General features: G+C 41.2%; 1 protein-coding gene across 1 annotated transcript in view; it reads left to right on the top strand.

Moving 5' to 3' along the window:
- HDX (highly divergent homeobox) overlaps positions 1 to 24,503 on the top strand; it is a 202,972-nt gene that overhangs the window by 34,426 nt on the left and 144,043 nt on the right. The window contains 3 exon segments of the mRNA XM_030209754.1: positions 14,999 to 15,271; positions 15,274 to 16,098; positions 16,100 to 16,114. Of these exon segments, the coding sequence (XP_030065614.1) occupies positions 14,999 to 15,271; positions 15,274 to 16,098; positions 16,100 to 16,114 (1,113 nt within the window).

The raw sequence follows: 24,503 nt of genomic DNA, 5'->3' as shown, positions 1-24,503 counted from the left end.
GAGAGTTGCAGAAGGAGATGAAGCACTTAGAGGTCCCGGTTGTTTCGTCGGAAACTGTAAAGTTGTTTGTTTCATCGCTGGAAGGGCTCCAAGAGTTGAGAGGAAATCCTTCACCTTTCCCCTCCGCTTTCCCATCGCATCGGACAGGTCCGGGGACGCGAATGATTCCAAAAACTCAGAGCCTCGTCAGGAGCAAACCCGGGTGCGTGTGGTCACAGCGCCATCTTGGAAATCGTCTGCTTTTCTTTTGCCAGAAGCAGAGGTGCTTTTAATACTAGCCACTCTGCTCCAGCACTAACAGCTATCTCAAGTTACTTACAGATTTTGTTTATCATTTTTATCTTGTCTTTTAATTTGATTATTTTTTCTTTTTAAATATAGCATACTGTTGGAGTGATTTTATGTCTGATACGAGTGCATGTAGTGAGCTCTTATTGTAGGAAATGCACAGCTGGGAGCCCACATTTTGTTTTAAAGTGGGCTTGTTATTAGGAAGTGTGTTCACTGATAGTCCAAAGGCCAATGTTTGTTACAAGGGCATAAAGGCCATTAAAGGAACTAATGGAAAATGGAATCTCTATCACTTTTGGTATCTTTAGGTTAGGGAGCCCATCTGTACTGTTAGATTCTTGACTAACTATGGAGAAGCAAGTATCTGTAGCAGTAAGAACTTTAGTGCTTCTAATAATGGTCAGGGAGATAAGACTATAGTTATTGGAAGTTAATTGGAATCAAATCGTGTAAGCAGCAGTACTCTCTAATTTAGATTGCTATAATGCAGTTTATTTTGGCTTAAGATAAGTACAGAGTACTAGGCTTCAATTAATACAAAACACTGCAGCTAAGATTATCATGAATGCCAAATGATAGGATAGAGCTGTGCCACTGTTAAGGGAATTGCACTGGCTGTCAGTTAAACTGAGGGTTAGATTTAAAGTATTAACGATAGTTTATTCCCCTTATATTTTCACTAATGATATGTTGCTTGAAATACTGGCCAGCTTAAAGGAGGAGTGGCTGGGCTGGTTCCTAAAAAAAGGATTCTTTCATGTGAATGACCTGTTGTATTATAGCCTATATTTTCATTGTGTTATTGGACTAAAGTTTAGCAAGGTGGTTTTACAATAGTTGGTGGATTTCCTGGACTCGATTGCATTATTATATTCACATGGACAAGAAGTGAGAAAAAAAACAATAAGTCAATTTATTAAAATGTTATTGCTATAGCAGTCTGTAGTGCTCCATGAAATCGATCCGTGGCACAGAGGTCTCAACATGTGGAGGAGTGGCCTAGTGTTTAGTTTGGTGGACTTTGGTCCTGGGGAACTGGGTTTGATTCCCACTGCAGGCACAGGCAGCTCCTTGTGACTCTGGGCAAGTCACTTATCCCTCCATTGCCCCAGGTACAAATAAGTACCTGTATATAATATGTAAGCCGCATTGAACCTGCTATGAGTGGGAAAGCGCGGGGTACAAATGTAACAAAAAAACAAAACATGGCCTTGTTTCGGCACTAGGCCTGCATCAGGAGTCAACTGTACTACAAGAAGAAACATCCAAAGGACAAGAGCCATATACATATATATGTGTGTGTATATAAATACATATTGATAACATACACACACATATATATGTATAAAGATGGTACATGTGGTTTAAAAAAAAAATCCAGCATTGAGGTTACAGAAATCACGATATCTATAGCATCAAGACTATTTTCCAATTAATGGTTGTTACCTGATTCATATATTATCCAACAAAAAAGGCTAAGGTACAGTGCCTATAAACCACAATTGTAATATGGACATTCCCAAATCACAGTTGTAAATCTGATGTGCAGAAAGAGAGTTGAGAGAGAAACTTGATAAGCCTCAAGGTAATAACTAAAAATAACAAAACAATAATATACATAAATATTCCAATGCCAATGCTTAATGAGAGAGATATATTAAAGAAATATGATAGAGAGCAAAAAAAAAAATATAATATCCTTATGCGCCAAAAAAGCTAATTATGTAAGTTAAAAAGGAACAAAAATAGGTACATAAATCCCCAAAAATACAATACTGAAAGGGGAGAAAAGGGCAACCGAGAGAGAGAGGAGAAAAGTTAGTCTCAAATAGGTTGTGTCAACAAAAATACTTTTCACCAGTTGTCTTTTAGAAAATTTTGTTTGTGAGACATGACATACTCAACAAAATGTTATCTCACAAAATAAAGATCTAAAAATCTAATTCAAAAGAAGCCTAAAACAGTCACGTAATGCATATTAAGCAAAGGAGCAGTGCTATCTTGCGTGATGCATGTCTAATACAGCCATAGTCATGCCTCAATGCTGTGTGTAACAACATTTATATAATTGATGCTTCTGATCCGCAACTAAATAAAATTACGTATACCCATAAAAATGATAAAAAGAGAACGAGTTGTAGACTCACCAGCACAAAGCCAATAGGATAACATGCATCTATATCGCAGAGTCCCTTTGATATGTAACGGGTCTTTAAAGACAGAAGCGCGCCAAAAAAGAAAAAATGAAGTGTCTCAAAAAGGGCTTACTTGGGCTCAAAAAATCTGAATAGTGTCAGTACTGTATTTCTTGATATTAGTGCCACTTTTGATACATTGAATCATACAGTTTTGTTGAATTTTGTGGCAGCAGTGAGGTTCTGATCATACTTGACTGGAAGGACTGGTATGTGAATGATTGATTAAAACATCTGCAGTTTGGTGTACCTCAGGGCTCATGTTTGTCAATTATAGTGTTTAATATTTATATGTAACCAATTTGTGGTCTAATGAGATCTTCAGAGGCATTATAGGCTATGTGCTGATGATATTTTCTTCTATATAAGGATGATTTGCATGTGGCCCTGAATAGAACAAAGCTATGTCTGTCTTGAGTTATAATTGGATGCAGGATAATAGACTAGCTATTAATTTAGCAAAGGCTAAAATAGTGATTTGTTTTAGAACCATTTTGCCTGACTTTCAATGTAAACTTTGTCTATCAAATTTCTGTACTGATTATTAAGATGGGCTTCGGGAAAATCCACTGCTGATTCCAGGAATAAGTAGCATGGAACCTTTTTTTTTTTTTTTTTTACTGAAAATAAGGCCGCCAAACAAGTTGTAGGTGATCTCTCTGGGAACTGAGGAATCTCCTAGGTGTTTGCTACTACTAACTTCTGTTTTAGATCCATCTTTTTTACATTTGAGTTCTTACCCGTGTATCCTCATTTCATGCTGTACACTTCTGTTCCACCTCTAGTCTGGCCCTAGCTCCTCTGGATCTGTACAGCTATTAGAATCATTAGATAGGTGCCACTGAACCACAGTTTCTCCTTCCTTTCTCACTGACTTGGTACAGTATTTAGATTTTTTGCCTTGTTCTACTAGCAGGCTGGTGGCCATGCTCCTGTGGTCCATGATGGTAGGAGAACAGGTGGTGATAGCACTCCCTTCCACTGGCCACTTTTTTCACTACTGTCTCAGGGATAAAAGTGGTATAAAGGCAGGAGCTCTGGCTGCTGTGCTTTCTAAGCAGGCCTTGAAGAAGGGATTATGGGAAATCTTGCTTCTGTTGTTAGATAGCACTGTGGATAGAGCAACTGGAAGACTATATACAACATGTGACAGTGCTCTTTTGAATGGATGGCACCAATACATGAACCCCCCCCCCATCCCCCACACACACACACTGCAGCTTTTGGTGCAAAGAAATTTCAGGTGCCAAAACAATCCTTAGACAAATTAATAGTGTAGTAGGTTGGTTTGAGTTCTTACAAGATAAGTTGAGATAAAGCTGGCCTAGTACTTTCACTGATTTCCCCCTCCCCCCCCCCCCCCCCAAACAAAATTAAGATAGGGCTTTTCCTGTCCTGGGCTCAGACTGGCAGGAAGAGGGCAGACTCTGAAAGATCAGCTCACAGAAACTCAAGGGCAAAGTTCATTTATCTCAGGCCTAGGAAGTGAGGAATCGATGCCTGGTGTGGAGAGTGAGTGGTGGTTGACCCATCCTAGTTTGAATATTTCTGTTAGAGCATTCTGATACAGCAGAGCTGATGTTATGTATGAAACTCTTGAGAGCCTAATACCTACTATATCTGAAAGTAACTTGGAACTACAGTTGGAAAAGGCATGAGCCAAATCTAAACAAACAAAATAAATACCCTGCTGAAGAGATAGACTAACTTCAGAATGAATTCTCTTGAATCATGCCAACCCTTGTTAATCTTCAGAGCCTCATGCTTCTAGCAGCACTGTCTTCCTGCTGCTGCTGGCAGCTATGCATATAATGAAAATCTCTGAATATTCCAGTTTCCACTCCTTGCTTCCTCCTCTCTGCTTTTATCCCCATTGTTCAGAAATCTTGGTTTTCAGATTTACATCCACTAACAGCTATGCCACAGCTGCCAGCAGTAAGGAACATCTGTTAAGCTTGAGGTTGCCAACTGGCTCCATTTGAGTCTTCCTTTTTTTGATGGGGTTTTTTATTTTTTTTTTTAAGTGGTTTCAGATTTGCTTTAATTCCTTTCATGCATGGAGTTATAACTCTGATTTCATTCAGAAAAAGCAGTATGTGTAGCGGGTAAAATCAGAACTGGATTACTTAGCCCTGTGGAAATGGAACCATATAATGACCCTCATCGTGTTTCAAAGACTGATAAATATTAATTCCAGGAAACACTAATCCCTACAGGAAAACTGAAATAGTGTTTGAATTAGTAAACTACTAGCTGTCCCCGCTGGCATTTCTCAGCCATTGGATAACGATTTCAGTGGTTCTGGAGCAGCATTTAGTAAAGGGAGCCTACTTTACCTCCTGAACATGCTGTCCTTTGGCACAACCTGTCAAGATTGTAGCTTCAATAACCTGTGAAAGTGGGTGATTGTGAATGGGTTTTGTCAGCAGTCGTCTAGGGTTGGTCCCGGGGTCCACTTCACAGAGGCAGTGGGTTCCCAAAGAATACGCAATCCACACGGATTTGGATATATAAAGTATATTATATTTGCATATGTATTGGCTCACAGCACTTAGTACAGGAAAAAGGGTACAAGCTGTCTTGGGGGGTGTGTTTAGAGGGAGGGAGAAAGAAAGGATAGGGTGTTTGTTCAGAGGAAGAAAAAAGCCTTGGACTAGGGCTGTCTGAGAAGGGGGGGAGCAGAGCCAGGTGCTCTGGTGGCTAAAGATGGAGGTGTGCAGAGAAAGAAGAAGAAGAAACAGACAGCCCAGCAGAGTCCCGTGCCCTCTGCTGCAGGGAGAAAGAAAGAGGGAGACGTAGTGCACTGGACACAGAGAAGTGCCCGGGACAGAGAGAGGGGAGGGGGGGGGGCAGTAGACCCCAAGCGGAGCTCTGTGCTCTGCTGCACAGAGAAAGACAGAGAGAGCCCTAGTGCCCTCGTGAGCTCTGTTTTATACCTAATAAGAACTGAGTAGGAAACAGGAGCAGAGAGAGATCAAAAACTTCTCTCTTTCCAGTTATTTCCTTTACAGAACTCCAGATAATTTCTGAAGTCAGGAAAGGTGACAACTTTCACAGGTGTCCTGTTTGAAATCCCTAGTGATGGAGCCTCTATGTCTGGCTTTGGTTGCTCTGAAGCCCTGCTCCCAGATGGACAAAAGGTATGTTAATCAGGAGTAATTGAGAAACCAAAGGGCTATCAGGCCTCTCTGAGCACCATTTTGGTCCATTTCATCCTCAATGGTTCCTAAAGGGGAGGGGGGAGAGAGTTTATCAGAGGTCAGAAGCTGGTTTTAATATTATGTCAAGCTGATTTCATATTATTATAAGTATGTCCAGCAATAATTTTGACCTCCCGCAATCCTGACAGGGGTGTACTGGTGAAGTGGGTTTGAGTGGGGATGTTTTGCTGAGGGGTGTGTGAGAACGTATGAATGTGAGTGGGGGTGTTCTGCTGAGAGATGAGTGTGTATGGAGGTATGCTACTCGGTTGTGTCAGTTGGAGTGTGGTACTGAGGAGTAAGTGAGAGTTGGGGTATGCTATTCTGTGGTGTGAGAATGTGTGAGTGCTGTATTTGAATGGTGAGTGTGAATGGGGGTGTGTGAGAATGGCTGAGCGTGACTGGGGTGTTTTGCTGAGGGGTGTGTGAGAACGGGTGACTGAGTTTAATACCCTCTTAATCAGAAATGTGGAGGCTGGATCCCTACCTAGCACTAATGTTCTTATCCGATCAATTTGTTAAGGTTTGATTTTCTTGATTAGCTATTTCTTTCAATGTAGCAAGTGCCTGCCATTTGGCTTTCACCATTTCCTGTCAAAACACATCCTTTTTTTTCAAGGGCATATTGAAATTCAATTTCCCGCCCTTTTTGAGGTGCATTCTCCTGGCAGGATAGTGAATTCATGCACAACACACACACACACACTTCCCAGTCGACCCCAATACTTTCTCCCTACCCTGTTCCCACCAGTCTGAACCTCTCTTAGGGAAGAGCATATTAGAGAATGAGAGAGGAACAACTTCACAGCCGCTGCTGTCCATATTTCTCCCCACCAGTCCTGAGCCCTCACCCTGTCCTAAGCAGTTTGTCCACTTAGCAACAGCAAGAAATGGATGTATTGCTCCCCCTCCCCTGAGTGCCCCTTTGAACCGAATCGCTTCAAACTATACACATACTTTGGCAACAGCGGATAGAAGTCTGGAAGCTGGGTTTGGTGGTCATAGCTCTTCGGGGGCCGGAGGAGTTCTTACACGAGGCAAACACATGTGCCTTCTTTATATAGAGAGATTTATTTATTTATTGGTATTTATTAACTGCCTCTATGAAGAGATTCACCCAAGGTGTAGTGTACAACAAGTTGCAGCGTGACATAAAATTTACAATTGTGTTAACAGAGTAACAGTAATAACATGACTAATTGTAAGCATAAATACAATAAATTAATTAAACTTGCTGGTAGGCAAATTAAATCTTAGCAATAGGAATAACATGTTAGAGTGTCATAACTACAAGATTTATACAATTTATGGTAACTGATAATGAAGAAGGCGGTGGGGCCAAATAGAATATATGCTGGGATACAAAAGAAGATGACCTCTTTAAACCCATTAAATCATTTGTAGGTTATGAACAGATGTAGGCCTTCACAAAAATGTAATTAGAGCTGAAGCTGGGGAAATGTAAATAGATTTGCTACAAAAAATAACGAATGGGGAATTATTGAAATGCAGCAATTTTTATTTGTTATGATCTAGCAAATTCATGCTGTTTCAAGAGAACTTCATGACCAGAAAATCAGATTTTTCTTTGACTGGGTTCCAAAGAAATTAGATGGCCTGAGAGTGCTAGATGCAGTTCCCATGTAGAAGTAGCTTGAAATATGTTCAGGAATGTGGTGCTTGAGACTTAACTGTACAAAATTCATAATTGTATAAGGTTACCTAGTACTGCAAGGGTGGTTCCAAAACCTTTTATGAAGGCATAGTGTTCTGTGTCTGCGTGACAGTTTGCTGGGCCTAATATGCAAGTTGGCCTAACTGAGTCTTCAAGGCCTACTTAGAGAGAGATAAGAGAAGATTACATTCAGGATATCCATTTCGTATATGTGTGTTGGATATTAATATGCATTGGAAATAAATATTGTGTTGTCCTGAAAATCAGATCTGTTGGCTCCGTTTCCTGAACCGGATTGGGAAAAACTGTGTGCAAGGGGAGCAGTACAAGAACATAAGAAGCCACACTAGGTCAGACCAGTGGTCCATCTAGCCCAGTATCCTGCTTCCAGCAGTAGCCAATCCAGGTCGCAAGTTCCTGGCAGAAACCCAAATAGCAGCAACATTCCATGCTACCAAACCCAGGCAAGCAGTAGCTTCCCCCATGACTTTCTGAATAGTGGACTATGGACTTTTCCTACAGGATCTTGGCCAAACCTTTCTTTTTAACCCAGATACATTAACTGCTGTTTCCACATCCTCCGGCAGCAGTTCCAGCTGTGTGAAAAAATATTTCCTCCTATTTGTTTTAAAGGTATTTCCATGTAATTTTATTGAGTATTCCCTTTGTACTCTTTTTGAAAGAGTGAAAAATTGATACACCACTCAGGATTTTATAGATCCCAATCATATCCCACCTTAGCTGTCTTTTTTTTTTTTTTTTTTTCCCAAGCTGAAGAGCCCTAACCTTTTATCCTTTCCTCATATAGGAGGAGTTCCATCCCCTTTATCATTTTGGTTGCTCTTAGAACCTTTTCTAATTCCGCTATATCGTTTTTTTTGAGATACGGCAACCAGAATTGAACATAATACTCAAGGTGAGGTCGCACCATGGAGCAATACAGAGTCATTATAATATTCTTGGTCTTGTTTTCCATCCCTTTCCTAATAATTCCTAGCATCCTGTTGGCTTTTTTGGCTGCCGCCGCACACTGGGCAGAAGATATCTTTGTTTAGTCTACAATGAAACCTAGATCTTTTTCTTGAATGCTGACTTTTAAAGTGGACCCCAGTATCAGGTAACTATAATTTGGATTATTCTTCCCATTCTTCCCAATGTGCATCACTTTGCATTTGTCTATGTTAAATTTCAAATGCCATTTAGATGCTCAGTCTTCCAGTTTCCTAAAGCGTTCCTGCAGTGTTTCACAATTTGCATGCGTAGTTTTGTGTCCTCTGAAAATTTAATCACCTCACTTGTCCGATTTCCAAATCATTTATAAATCTGTTAAATAGCACCAGTCCCAGATCCCTGTGGCACTCCACTATTCACCCTTCTTCATAGAAAAAAATGGCCATTTAACCCTACTCTCTCTTTTCTGTCCAGTAACCAGTTTCTAATCATAGAAGTACATTGCCTTCTATCCCATAACTTTAAAAAATTTTGGGGAGTATCTCATGAGGAACTTTGTCAAAAGCTTTCTGAAAATCTAGATACACTACATCAGCCAGCTCACCTCTATGCACATGTTTATTTACGCCTTCCAAAAAATTAAGCAAATTGGTGAGGCAAGACTTCCCTTTCCTGAACCCATGCTAACTATGGAATCCCAAGGTGCTAACAATAGACAGAGTACTGTTTTGCTCCAGACTTACAGATGTCTTTTTTTTCTCCCTTAGAATTTTGCTTTGTTGAAGGATTGTGATTTCCATTGAATAAAAATTTTCATATGATTAGACATGTTTTTAGATTTTGTTAAAGGTTTGGACAAGTTCCTGTAGGAAACGTCCATAGTCTGCTATTGAGAGAGAGAGAGATGGGGAAAGCCATTGCTTGCCCTGGGATTGGTAGCATGGGATGTTTGCTACTATTTGGGTTTCTGCCCGGGTACTTGTGACCTGGATTAGCTACTGTTAGAAACAGGATACAAGACTAGATGGACCATTGGTCTCACCCAGTATGGCTATTCTAATGTTCTTATGTTGAAATGTTTTAGTAATGTCACCTAGTTAAAACAACTTTAACCTATGGTTTTAATGAATATTAGTTACTGAAATATTAAATAGTGAGACTTGAGTGCCATACTTCTCAGAATACTTCTATATGGATTGTTCTCACAGGGAGTAGTGTTTCAGTCAGATCCCCTCCACCCCCCACAGCTTAAAGGATTAAGAAGCTCTAAGTTACCTATCCCCAGCGCTGATCAAAGCCCTCCCCCTTCCTAGTATCAAATACTGTACCTCTCCTCCCATACGAACAGGAGCCTACATTGTTAATGAAGTAGGAAACCCTATTAAGTACAAAAAGCTGTTCTCTGGATAAATGCAAGTTGACCTAGAATTCTTGAAAATAGAAACATGAGAATTTTTTCACTGAATATCGTATAACATAGTAGATGACTGCAGAAAAAGACCTGCATGGTCCATCCAGTCTGCCCAACAAGATAAACTCATATGTGCTACTTTTGTGTATACCTTACCTTGATTTGTATCTGCCATTTTCAGGGCACAGACCGTAGAAGTCTTGGCCAGCACTAGCCCGCCTCCCAACCACCAGCCCCGCCTCCCTCCACCAGCTCTGCCACCCAATCTTGGCTAAGCTTCTGAGGATCCATTCCTTCTGAACAGGATTCCTTTATGTAATCTTACAAATTGCCTTTTAGAGTAAACTTCACATATCCAATGGCTATCTATAACGCATTCTTTATCCACTATGAACTCATTTTTGAAAATAATGTACTTAACTGGTTTTAGAACTTGCCTCTTCAATTGTTCCAGCCCCAGTGAAACTTCATCCCGAATGGAGCCAGCTGACCTCGGGCTTTCTTTTGCTATTCACATGATCAGTTGGTGCCATTGTGGATGATGGTTCTGGCAGGGCAGGACTGAATGGGAATCAATTCTGCTTGTATTAGGGGAGGAGAGATACAGCCACTATTTTGAGGGGGGGGGGGGGGGGGGCTGGGTTTCTGAGATAAGGAACAGAAGGTTCCTTTCCAGAACAGTGTTTGGTACCAGGAAGGTTGTAATTGAAGGCTTTCTGCCCCTAACAGCATCATCAAATGGGGGGAGAGTGGTCTCCAAGAGTATCGGCAGAGTCATTAACTCTGATGGTCTTGGTCTAAGTTAATTTTTGAGGTATGTTTAGCCAAGGGTGTTATCTGAATACTAATGAACTACTTTCCATGCATTTGCATGTGATGTTGCTAATAGGATTTTTTTTTTTTTTTGTAGTTCATGTTTTTGAAGTTACCGACACATTTTGAATGCCAAAATCAACATCTGATACATGCTGCCAAATTATCACAGTTTAATAAATAGCCAGTTAATGATAAGGGGTGGTGTTTTGTACAATCTCTCCCTTCTGCCAGTTATGTTTTGTGTAATCTTTCCCTTCTGCCAGTTGATGTTACTTTATTCACTTTGAAAATTTTTCATTATTTAAGCTAGAACACTGGAGATGTGTGTGTTCTGTATTTTTACTGAAATATGTCAACATATAACACAAACAGAAAGACAACTGAATGGACATGGTATACATCAGTGCCTGGCTAAGAGAAGAAAGTATAACAAAAGGTATTTTTGACAGGTTCCTAATTCATATAAAAAGATTGTATCCATTTTTTTCAGCTATGATTAATTCATGTCAGCCTAGACCAGGCCCGTGGGAAGTTCTGTGTGACCCACGTTGTATCTGCTGTACATTCTAAATTTAACATCTGGTTAACTACATAATGTATGTTAACATTTTTATTGAACAAAATAATCATCAGCTTATACAATTCCATTATTTTTGTTGTACAGTGGGGGAAATAAGTATTTGATCCCTTGCTGATTTTGTAAGTTTGCCCACTGACAAAGACATGAGCAGCCCATAATTGAAGGGTAGGTTATTGGTAACAGTGAGAGATAGCACATCACAAATTAAATCCGGAAAATCACATTGTGGAAAGTATATGAATTTATTTGCATTCTGCAGAGGGAAATAAGTATTTGATCCCTCTGGCAAACAAGACCTAATACTTGGTGGCAAAACCCTTGTTGGCAAAGCACAGCGGGTCAGACGTCTTCTGTAGTTGATGATGAGGTTTGCACACATGTCAGGAGGAATTTTGGTCCACTCCTCTTTGCAGATCATCTCTAAATCATTAAGAGTTCTGGGCTGTCGCTTGGCAACTCGCAGCTTCAGCTCCCTCCATAAGTTTTCAATGGATTAAGGTCTGGTGACTGGCTAGGCCACTCCATGACCCTAATGTGCTTCTTCCTGAGCCACTCCTTTGTTGCCTTGGCTGTATGTTTGGGTCATTGTCGTGCTGGAAGACCCAGCCACGACCCATTTTTAAGGCCCTGGCGGAGGGAAGGAGGTTGTCACTCAGATTGTACGGTACATGGCCCCATCCATTCTCCCATTGATGCGGTGAAGTAGTCCTGTGCCCTTAGCAGAGAAACACCCCCAAAACATAACATTTCCACCTCCATGCTTGACAGTGGGGACAGTGTTCTTTGGGTCATAGGCAGCATTTCTCTTCCTCCAAACACGGCGAGTTGAGTTCATGCCAAAGAGCTCAATTTTTGTCTCATCTGACCACAGCACCTTCTCCCAATCACTCTCGGCATCATCCAGGTGTTCACTGGCAAACTTCAGACGGGCCGTCACATGTGCCTTCCGGAGCAGGGGGACCTTGCGGGCACTGCAGGATTGCAATCCGTTATGTCGTAATGTGTTACCAATGGTTTTCGTGGTGACAGTGGTCCCAGCTGCCTTGAGATCATTGACAAGTTCCCCCCTTGTAGTTGTAGGCTGATTTCTAACCTTCCTCATGATCAAGGATACCCCACAAGGTGAGATTTTGCGTGGAGCCCCAGATCTTTGTCGATTGACAGTCATTTTGTACTTCTTCCATTTTCTTACTATGGCACCAACAGTTGTCTCCTTCTCGCCCAGCGTCTTACTGATGGTTTTGTAGCCCATTCCAGCCTTGTGCAGGTGTATGATCTTGTCCCTGACATCCTTAGACAGCTCCTTGCTCTTGGCCATTTTGTAGAGGTTAGAGTCTGACTGATTCACTGAGTCTGTGGACAGGTGTCTTTCATACAGGTGACCATTGCCGACAGCTGTCTGTCATGCAGGTAACGAGTTGATTTGGAGCATCTACCTGGTCTGTAGGGGCCAGATCTCTTACTGGTTGGTGGGGGATCAAATACTTATTTCCCTCTGCAGAATGCAAATAAATTCATATACTTTCCACAATGTGATTTTCCGGATTTAATTTGTGATGTGCTATCTCTCACTGTTACCAATAACCTACCCTTCAATTATGGGCTGCTCATGTCTTTGTCAGTGGGCAAACTTACAAAATCAGCAAGGGATCAAATACTTATTTCCCCCACTGTATATATTTCCTACTTCCTTTAACCAAATCACCCCTACCCAAATCTTTCACATTCCCCACATCATCTAGATAACTGTGGAGAACTTGAACTCTTGTAGTTCTCTACAATATTAGGTACTCCTGCTGAAATTGTGCGCGGCTGTGGAGCACAGAATTTGTGCAGAATTCATTAGTTGTGTAGAATCTGTGCGCCGAGGCTGGCAGTGGGCCCTCCCCAAACCACAGCAAAGACTGGCTGGCTGGCTCCCCCGCCGCCCTCCCAGGCCTACCTGAGTACACCTACCTCTTCAGGGCAGGAAAGAGTACCGGTCAGCTCCTCCTGCTCCTACTTCACGGGTGAGTGCAGGTGTAGGCTGAAACAAAACATGGCATGTGAGTGCAGGCAGGGAGTGAACTGTATAATTAAAAAAAAAAAAAAGTGGAGGCTGTTTGTATGTGGGAGGGGAGGGAAGGGAGGGCTGTAAAAAGAATAGATGCTATGTGTGGGTGGGAGGGAGAGGGCTGAGAAAATATGGATGGTGTCTGTGTATGGGGGGGCTGTAGTAATATTGGTTAAATTATAACAAACTTGCAGAATTTGCAAACTTTGTACATAGAATTATGCAGAATTTGCAAATTTTGTGCACCAAATTGTGCAGAATTTTGATCTTTTTTTTTTTTGAGGGGGGGGGGGCGCAGAATTCTGGCAGGAGTAATTAGGTTATGTGTAATACTGCAGTCAGTAAAACATTCAATATCGTCCAAGTCCCAGAGCCTTTGACACCCCACCCACCCACCACTTCTTTCTCAATACTACATATCAAAATCCCAATACATGCAGGAGGATTTTGTTCTTATAACCTCCCATAGTCTGTTCTTCCCTAGATTCCTCCTAATACAGTATAATCAAGTAAGTAGATACTGTGAGAGAATTATATATTTAAATCTTTAATGATTCTGCTCTGTTCTCTAGTAGGGAAGCTCTGATATATACCTTCTAAATGGACTAGAAATGCTTCCTCCACTTAGTTGTCAACTGTTCATATTTATTTATTTTATTTATTTGCATTTGTATCCCACATTTTCCCACCTATTTGCAGGCTCAATGTGGCTTACATAGTTTTGTTATGACATTGTTATTCCAGAGTGTCAGATACAATTAATAATGTGCAAAGATTAAGTAAGGGAAGAAAGAAGGAAAGTATTAAGCGGGTAAGTGTAGAAGTGGATTTTCATAGTTGGGTGGGTTAGTGAAGTTGATTAGTAGGACTGTAGGTTCTCTTTGTAAGCTTTGTTGAAGAAATATGTCTTCAGAGAGTTGCGGAAGTTGTTATTTCATTGATTTGTTTTCAAGTCTGTTGGTAGTGCATTCCATAACTGAGTGCTCATGTAAGAGAAGGTAGTGGTATTGGGCCTTTAACATAAGTAAGTGAAAAGTATTTCTACCAATAGGATGGGTGTGCTTTGTGTCCAACACGGCAAAAGACATTTCTTTCCTACTATACATGCCTTGTTCAGCAGCATAAACCCACCTACTCTAGCAAGCCCAAAATTTCCAGTGGGCAGATTACTACAAGTCTCTAACAAAGTTTCTAATTAATGAGAGATATTTCTCCCAAATTGCTGCATCACCCTACATGACCACAATCATGAGAAAGTATACTCTACTGCCATGCAGTTGAGACAGAACGAGGAAGAGACACATCTCTCTATTGGCTTGTGCTTTTGAAAAGACGCTTGGTGGAAGGTACAGAAATGGCATTCCTGCTAATTATATAATGTAAATTTGGCTCCTAAGTTATTGTAATGAGGAGAATAGGGAGGGTGAATATTTTAGTGCGGCCCATCGATTAATGGTGGTCCGCTATGGCAGCTGCCCATTTGTTATGAGTTTGACATATCTGGTAGACCTATGGGACATCAGTCAGGTTTTCTGGATAGCCACTAATATGCGAGAGATAGATTTGCATGCCGTGGAGATAGGACATATTAATCATTCTCATACGTATTCATTGTTGGAAAGCCTGATCGGGTGGGTGTGTCTTGAGGACACTTCTGAGAAGCATTGCTCTAGGCATTACATATACCAGACTGCACCAAGAATGAAAATCAATTCTCCAACTGCTCATTATAATATTCAGTGCTACCTAGAGTACTGTTTAGTTTATTTTACTGTTGTGAACATGCATTTATTTACACACTAATGCAGGTAATGTTTCTCTTTTAGACTTGGGTTGGCAATAAAAGGAGAAAAATGAGCAGCAGGAGTACACTGAATTCTGGGACGGTTTCGCAGGGGAGGCTTTCAAACTCTCCCACCATGCCTCCAGATGGAACGATTCGGAATGTGCCAAATATTGCCCGGTTCCAAAGCCAGCAGCCCCCTCAAACTTCTAGCGGTCATGTGGTGGTGTCCGGTGTTTATAGCCCAACTGGTTCTTCCAGCTGGCAGGGATCTGGCAAACAGTCTACCACCCCGATGGCTGATGTACACAAAAACTCTGTCCGAGGCAGGTTGGAAAAACTGAAATGGAGCTTCAGCAGCAGCAGCTGGCCTCTGTGCAGAGGCATGTTCCTGTTTCCAAAAACTCCTCTGTGCCACTGGGTGAAAAAACTGTTGTCTTGTCCTGGCAATTGAGCCCTGCAAACTCCATGTACTCCAAGAAAAACTATGGCGGCTCTTCAGTCCATACTGCAGAAATGATAGTACCTCAAAAAACAGTAGCATGGCCGCGGCAGTATAAAACTGAGTCATCTGGAGTTCAGAGGTCACATAGACCTGAACACTTAAGTGCCAGCCTTGTGTCGCATGCTCCTGGTGGACAAAGAGGGGCTAGTGTTAGAAACTCTTCTTGTGGAACCCAGAATTTGGAAATCCGGGAGGTTTATTCATTGGCTGCTTCTGACCAGAAGCCAAGAATGATGGCAGGAAGTGCGATTCAGAAGCCCCATGCTGTGGATGCTAGTTCTTTTTCCATTGCAATGGAGACAGGTGATGTTGATGAATATAGCAGGGAAGAAGAGCTGGCATCTATGGGAGCACAAGTACAAAATTACTTAAAGTACAGTGAGAACAGCGGCTCACCTTGCGTGGAGGGCCAAAGCTCAGTGTCGCCTGTGCCAGCAAGAACTGTCAGCTGTAATTCACAGCTGGTGAATGCAAGGGACTTGCCTGACAATTTACCATATCATAATAGAGACTATCGCTTGTCGCCAAGTACCTCATTACATACCACAACAGGTACATTGTATAGCAGTGCTAATCCATCAAGAAGTAACTTCTCTCCTCATTTTGCAGCATCAAATCAACTGAGGCTGTCACAGAACCCAAAACAATTATCAGGTAATCTGTTGAACAAGTTGCTGTTGTGTTTTAGGTAGGGGAGGGCAAAAAGTTGATTTTGTTTTTTCTTGCAAAATTCACAGACCCAAGATAACCTATATCTAGACATAGAGACAGATGTACTGTGTATTTATTCCATAGAAATAGCCCTGATTCATTAAAAGGGTGGTTTGTCAAAAGCATTAACTGACTAATTTCAGTAATTAACTGACTAAAAATTAATCCCACCTCCAAAATTTGTGTGGCTAAATGTGCAAAACACAAATTTGGCTGGCCTGAGTCAGGTCTTAGATTTAACTAGATACCTCTTGTCTCGCAAATATCAGTCCTAAATCTTTTTAACACAGTTATTTTTTTTTTTTTGTGTGTGTGTGGGGGGGGGGGGGGGGGGGTGGGGGGGGGGAGGGGGAAGATTTGGTCTTCAGCCCTGTACTGAACTGTTCAGTGCACCAGCCTCACAGTCACTGGAAAGGTAAAAGTAGCCATTTCACAGGAATCCAGTAGCCAATATTACTTATATCCAACTTCTTGAAAGTACAGGTAGCAAGGAAATGTAGAAAAAATGGAGCAGATATTTTTGTGAGTCCTTTTTTTTTTTTTTTTAAGAATTTTACAATTCTGAAGTGTAGAACTAGTATTAGAATTTAGTTATAACATTCATATTATCATGGTAAACTTTAGAAAAGTTCCAGTAACCTGTGCTTGTCCTTTCTGAGATCATCCACTTTGAGGAGAATGTTCCTCATTTGTGTCCTATCAATAAGCCAGAACCAAATATTTACTGTTGAGCCTGGCAAAAAATAAGTGTATAGGCTGGAATAAGTTGATATAAAAAGCTAGTTTAGTGAGAGAGTTACTTTCAGAAGGTTTCATCCTTTCCTCCTCCCCCCATGTCCTATTTTAAATTTAATTACTTTTGCAAAGCCAAGATGTCATAGTGATTTGCATTCAGGTACAGTAGGTATTTTGCTATGACAATTTTCTGGTAAATCTAAGAAATAAAAACAGCATATATAATGTTCTATTTTTCGTTGGTTTGATAGGCTCAACTCACAGCAGTTCTTAAACAAAAGCATTGCTCAGTTAGGGGACCTTTGACTAAGCCGCGTAGACGCCAACATGCATCAGTTTGAAGTTACTGCTAGGCTACCGTGTAGCCCTTGTAGTAATTCATTTTGATGCGTGTCCACTACAGGCACCAGAAAATAGTTTTTATTTTCTGGCACAGCAGAAACCAGGCGGTAATCATCATTCTACACGCGTAGATGATTACCACACGAGACCTTACCGCTAAGTCAGTGGCTGGCGGTAAGGCTCAGACCCTGAAATGGACTTGTGCCAATTTTTATTTTGCTGCATGTCCATTTTCAGCCAAAATTTTAAAAAGGCCTTTTTTACAGGTGCGCTGAAAAATGGATCTGCGCACACCCAAAACATGCGCAGCCCATTTTTTTGCCTCATTTTAGTAAAAGGGCCCCATAGTGTTTTGGTTCTTTTCCCTAGTCCTATAGAGAGTAAAAGGATAACCTTTCAGAACAGAACAGCAGATTAGATTATTTCTACTTATGTAAAGGAAAAGATTAGTTTCAGAACAATGATGAATACATAACCACCTCATGAAGCTTTTATTTTCCTTCCAGGTATAGTTTTAAAATCCACCCTTTTATTGGATTATTTATAAAATAATCTTTGTATTGTGAAAAGTGGGAATAAAAGAACTTGGAACATACGGGTATTAAAAGTTTCTTACATCTAAAACACTAGGAAGTAGGCTGCCAATATTTCAGGATCAGTTTATAAAGTTAATTCACAGCAGATTATAAGGATAACATTTCAAATCCATTCTGGCTAAAGATGAGGCAAAGCTTCTGAACTATAACCCATAGATAATGGTTTCTTGAAACAGGCATGTTAACTGCACCCTTAATCTTAAAATGTTTGCTTGGAAACATTATATTAGAAAATATTTTGTAATATACAAATATGTCTGTTTGCAAGGTTTATTTAAAAAAATACTATTTCATTAAGTGAATCACTGGAACGTCTGAATTTTTGTTGATACTTCCTTGTTTATTGAACAGTTGTCTAGGCAGTGATTTTCTTGGGTGTAGAAACAGAGCTGGTTTTGAAGCATGCTAAAAATGATGGGGAAAGGGAAAAAACCCATCAAGTTATTTTCAGAGGTGGGGGGGGGGGGGGGGGGGAGGGGGGGGGGGAGCGGGTATTTCAACCATGATCTGTAATCTAGATTATCTGATCTGAGGAAAGAAATAGAGGACTTGGTTAATTTTACTTCACATATACTGAGTGCAAAATGTGATCACATTTCAGGGAAAAAAATACATACTATTTGGAGCAAGCCTTTCTAAAACTAGAATATATTCTGTCTTTCTCCGACAATCTGGTGGCAGATTTTCTTCTGTTGATGCTGTGCTTTAACCGTTTGCAAATATTGATCAATAATTAAAAATGTTATAATAAATAATTTGTTTTATACTTCGGTCCCAGCAGCATCAAAAGGACATTAAGTAGTGACAATGGAAAATATTGACTCTTGTTCCAGGACCTCTTCCAAACCATATATTCAGGATCTCTTCTGAATCATGTATTGCTGTAGTACTCAAACTGGTTTGGGGGACCATTCAGGCTATTTGGAATTTCAGTATATCCTTAATGATGCAAGGCTTTATTTTTTTCAGGAGGCACTTGCTGATACTGAGTATTGGCACCTTGCTAAAACTGAGCCATGTATACACAGAGTGCCCCCCCCCCCCCCCCCCACACACACACACACAAGAGAAGCAGTGTCTTCAGCTGGTCCCCACAAATCCATGGGTTCTCTATGCCTGCGGGAGAATGCAGAGGTGCATTATGCAGCCAGCACACAGTAGCCTGCCTGGATGTTAAAAGGTAGAAAAAACAGTTTTGGTTTAGTGATTTGAATATGCCAGCTTTGGGAATCTGTGCTAACATATTTTTGGATTGTGCGTAATTCAGGAGGACATTAATTTCTGTTTCTTTCTCTAATACTGTAGAGTCTGGCTTCTTAGAATTTCCAGTTCAGTTTTGTTTGCATATTTCTAAGGGGGGGTGTTTGTTTTAAATATTTGATTTTTGTTGAGCATACAGGAAAAAAATACAGTACTGTACAAAAAAAAATAGTTTGAAACAGAGCTGAAAGGGGCTGATCTATATTTGAGACTCCATCCTTGATCTGCATTTGGGAACCAAGATGAGATATTTTGCAAGCATTCAGTTTGTGTAGGGATTTTTAGCAGTCTGGGCTTATTTCCCAGTAAGTGTTTGCTAGGGGTTGGTGTGATATTTGCCTTGCTGCATTTTTATGGACTGTGTGGCTAGGTGGAGGTGGGGTGGCTGTTGTGGACTGAGTCCCCTATATGGGCCACCTTGCCCCTTGAGGACAGACCTGGATGTGAGTACAAAACATTGTATAGTTGCATACATTAGAAACAGTGCATGCAAGTACATGTCATGTGTATTCATTAATGATATCCTGAAAGCCTAGTTGGCTGAGGGTGGAGGGGTGGGAATAAGAAGAGAGAGTGTCCTGAAAACCAGTTTAAGCACCACTGGATACATAGTGTAATATTGGAACCAAGAGACCATACTTCCAGCCTCATGTTGGTAGAGGAGTTCTTTGCCAGGACTACTCTTTTCTTAAGAATTCTTTTATCTTTTTTCTTCATATTTTAAGACATGTTTATTGCATAATGAGTAGAAAGCGTCTTTCAGATGAAAAGCAGCAGAACAGGGGTAAGGCATGTAAAATTCCCCAGAGCATTGGGCCTAATTTAGCATAAAGATTTTCCACAACCACAAAATGGGGAAAGTGTGTCTGAGTCATGCCCATTGTTGTTAGCATATTCAGGGAATTGTTGCTGTGATCCTCTGTTTGAAACTGTGCAACAGTGTTGCTTGATTATTGGTGTCATGCATTGCAAATTCCAGCAATATAGTGAGCGGGCCTAATCCCTTCCTAATATTCATTTTTATTTTTTAAATAATAGAAAATGTAATAAGGTAGAGGGGTTTTGCATGGGTTTTGAAAGGAAGACTTACAGAAGGGGTGTTACATCCAGAGAGAGCTACAGTAGGATATACGCTGTGCGTATTCTGTCATCTCCATACCCCCTCATAACGGCACAGATGGTTCTTTCCTTACAGAGACACCGCTTTCCGGAAGGATGATCTCACTGTTGACTTCAGCAGCTTGTCCTCATCACATGTTTCTCTGCCTAACAGAGGGGCAGCTTGAGTATCTGCTTCTGTGTGATTTTTAGGATGCAGGGATGAGAAAGTGATACTGATCTCCGCAGACTATCAGAGAAGATTGTGGTTCTCATTGAAACATATTTTCTATTTGCTACAAATTACTTTTATGGTTGTTCAGAAAAGCATTTTGAGTTCATTGACATTTTTTGTCACAGGTTGTGTAGGATTTCCATAAAAATCCTATGGTCCTTCAAGATATAGGTTGCTGCTTTTAGGTTCCCTATGCAGAGGTTCTTAAATGACCCTGGAAATCGGAACGACGAGTGAGGTGGTTAAATTTGCAGATGACACAAAATATTCAATGTTGTCAAAATGCATGTGGATTGTGAAAAATTGCAGGAAGACTTTAGGAAACTGGAAGACTGGGCATCCAAATGGCAGATAAAATTTAATATAGAGAAATGCAAAGTGATGCACGTTGGGAAAAATATTCCAAATCATATTTACCTGATGATAGCGTCTACTTTAGAAGTTAGCACTCAAGAAAGATCTAGGTGCCATTGTAGACAATATGCTGAAATCTTCTGTTCAGTGTGAAGTGGTGGCCAAAAAAGCAAACAGGATGCTAGTAATTATTAGGAGAGGGATGTAAAATCAGACTAAAAATATTATAATGCCGCAGACTAAAAATATTATAATGCCGCCATATCACTCCATGGTGCAACCTCACCATGAGTATTGTATTCAATTCTAGTTGTCATATCTCAAAAAGATATAGTGAAATCAGAAAAGGTTCAAAGAAGAGCAACTAAACTGATAAAGGGGTTGTAACTCCTATATGAGGAAAGGTTAAAGAGGTTAGGGCTCTTCAACTTGGAAAAGAGATGGCTGAGGGGGGGATATGATTGAGGTCTACAGAAATCCTGAGTGTTGTGCAGCGGGTGGAGTTGAAGTGTTTTTTCGCTCATTCAATAAAAGAAAGACCAGGGGACATTCAATAACATTGCATGGATATACTTTTAAAACAAAAGGAAATATTTTTTCACTCGAAGAATATTTAAGCTCTGGAACTTGTTGCCTGAGCATGTGGTAACAACGGTTAACGTATCTGGGTTCTTGGAGGAAATGTCCAGTCTGTTATTGAGATGGACATGGGAGAAGCCACTGCTTGCCCTGGGATTGGTAGCATGGAATGTTGCTACTAATTGGGTTTCTGCCAGGAACTTGTGACCCGAACTCTCGTCCACGCTCTCATTACCTCTCGCCTGGACTACTGCAACTTACTCCTCACCGGCCTCCCACTTAGCCATCTATCCCCCCTTCAATCTGTTCAGAACTCTGCTGCATGTCTCATATTCCGCCAGAACCGATATACTCATATCACCCCTCTCCTCAGGTCACTTCACTGGCTTCCGATCAGATACCGCATTCAATTCAAGCTTCTCCTTCTTACCTACAAATGCACTCAGTCTGCTGCCCCTCACTATCTTTCTACCCTCATCTCCCCTTACGTTCCCGCCCGTAATCTCCGTTCACAGGATAAATCCCTCCTCTCAGTACCCTTCTCCACCACCGCCAACTCCAGGCTCCGCTCATTCTGCCTCGTCTCACCCTATGCTTGGAACAACCTTCCTGAGCCCTTACGCCAAGCCCCCTCCCTGCCCGTCTTCAAGTCTTTGCTTAAAGCCCACCTCTTCAATGCTGCGTTCGGCACCTAACCCTTACCGTTCAGTGAATCCAGACTGCCCCAAGTTGACTGCCCCTATCGGACCGACCGTTCACTTGTCTATTAGATTGTAAGCTCTTTGAGCAGGGACTGTCTCTCTTTGTTAAATTGTACAGCGCTGCGTAACCCTAGTAGCGCTCTAGAAATGTTAATTAGTAGTAGATTGGCCACTGCTGGAAGCAGGATACTGGGCTAGATGAACCTTTGGTCAGACCCACTATGGCTATTCTTATTGTTTATTGGTTAAGCTAACATTTAGCATGCTAGTTCATACTATTTATTTCAGGCTTATTTGCTGGTAAAGACAATTTATTTTTTTCATTTTTATTTTTTAATTTATTTATTCATTTAATCAATATTTACAAGAAACATCTTTCTTAGGAAAGTGTCATTTAACTAGGAACTATTACATAAGGAAATACACTAGAAAGAGCAAATAAATCTTTATGCTTTCAAAATTATAAGACACTCAAGTCCATAATTGGAGATCCAAGAATTCAGGTAATCTAAGGGGAGAATTATACTAAAGGAAAAAGTTATAAGGTAAATCCTTTTCTGCTAAGAAATTATACATTATTCTTTAAAGCTTCTGCATTCTAACTGAGGCTAATAGTGCTGACAAATGTTCAGGTTCAGTAAATACGTATTTCTTCCCCCCAGCCTTACTATGCACTTGCAGGGGTACCTTAAAAAAAGGCACCCCCCCCCCCCCCAAGTGCAAAATTTCTGGCTTAAGGAGTAAAAATTGTTTCCTCCGTCGTGTCTCCTTGGAGACATCAGGAAATAACAGTATTTTGAATCCCAGAAAGGGGTTCTTATTACGGAAAAAAAGACGGAAAATCCAATTCTTTGGTAGTAAGGCGACAGTCGCTACCAAGGTAGCGGCCGTCGCCAGTTCAGAGTCAGAAGTCTGAAGCAAAAGAGAAACATCAATAGGTTTTTCAGTCTCTTGATTCAAGTTCTTTTCTGGGACATAATAACATAGTAACATAGTAGATGACGGCAGAAAAAGACCTGCACGGCCCATCCAGTCTGCCCAACAAGACAACTCATGTGTGCTACTTTTTGTGTATACCCTACTTTGATTTGTACCTATGCTCTTCAGGGCACAGACCGTATAAGTCTGCCCAGCACTATCCCCGCCTCCCAACCACCGGCTCTGACACAGACCGTATAAGTCTGCCCAGCACTATCCCCGCCTCCCACCACCGGCTCTGGCACAGACCGTATAAGTCTGCCCAGCACTATCCCCGCCTCCCACCACTGGCTCTGGCACAGACCGTATAAGTCTGCCCTTGGGAAAAGGGTGGAAAATCCTTTTCCTGAACATTTAAAGTTTCACGGACATACCGTTTCAACATCTCAAGAGGAAGAACATGTTGAATCCTAGGAAAGTTAACGAATCTCAGGTTATGATTTTAGTATAATTATCAAAAACCTCTGTTTTCCGCCTGAGATTAGTTACGTCTTTTACCTTCATAGTTTGTAACGTTTCCAACTTCATAACCCTTTGATCAATTCTTTCCATTTTTTCATTTAAAACTTTAAACTCTTCCTCCTTTTTTTTTTCAAATCATTTTCAATACTCTTTACTCTTGGTAGAAACTCATCCGTCTGCTTAAAAAAAAGTTGTCCCAGGTTGGACATTAAATCCCACAAAGCATCTAAAGTCACATTCTTTGGCTTGGTCACTAACTCTTTAGGAAGTTCAAACCTTACTGAAGGCTGTACATCTGTTTCACTTCGTCCCTCAGTTTCTCTCTCTTCACTCCGTGGTGACAATGTGGGCAAACTGCCCTCCATTCCTTCCCCCGATGGTAGAAACGCTTCTCCCCGAAGTTCTTCCGGGTCCCCTACACCTTCTGAGGGGGACCCCGTCGGGTCAGAGAGGAAAGAGCTTGCGCCAAGCGGCGGAGGAGGTGGAGTGCGTGCAGCGGTTCTTAGAGTTGTTTCTAGTCCGGGGGAAGCCAATATCTCCCGTTCGCCGGCGTTCCCAATCGGAGGCGTTCCGCCTTCTTGTATAACTGCCCGTGGCCTCATAAAGTGATCCAAAGGACCAGGTAACGGGGATAGAAGCGGGGAAGCTGTGCCCGCTGTTTTCCCTCTACGTTTAGGCATCGTCACAGGAGCGAGGTCTGAGGCGTCCTAGCATGGCGCAGCCATCTTGGATTGCCATTTTTTTTTATGTTTAATACATTTATACCCCGCTTTTTGCCACTAAAAGCAGCCCCAAAGCGGTTTACAGTGAACTGTGGAAAAACAATTACAATGACAGGAAAGGAGGTAGAGGAACAGAGGAAGAAGGGAAGGATAGGGAAAAGAGTCTTAAATGGACCATGAAAAGCCAGGCGTAGAGATGACAGCAGCCGGAGGCGAACAATCTGACTGACCTATACGAACCTTTATTTGTTTATTCATAGCACTTATATT

Source organism: Microcaecilia unicolor, chromosome 7 (genome assembly GCF_901765095.1).
Source record: "Microcaecilia unicolor chromosome 7, aMicUni1.1, whole genome shotgun sequence".
Lineage (NCBI taxonomy): Eukaryota > Metazoa > Chordata > Amphibia > Gymnophiona > Siphonopidae > Microcaecilia > Microcaecilia unicolor.
The sequence above is the reverse complement of the archived record's forward strand: the minus strand, read 5'-3'. Positions and strand labels throughout refer to the sequence as shown.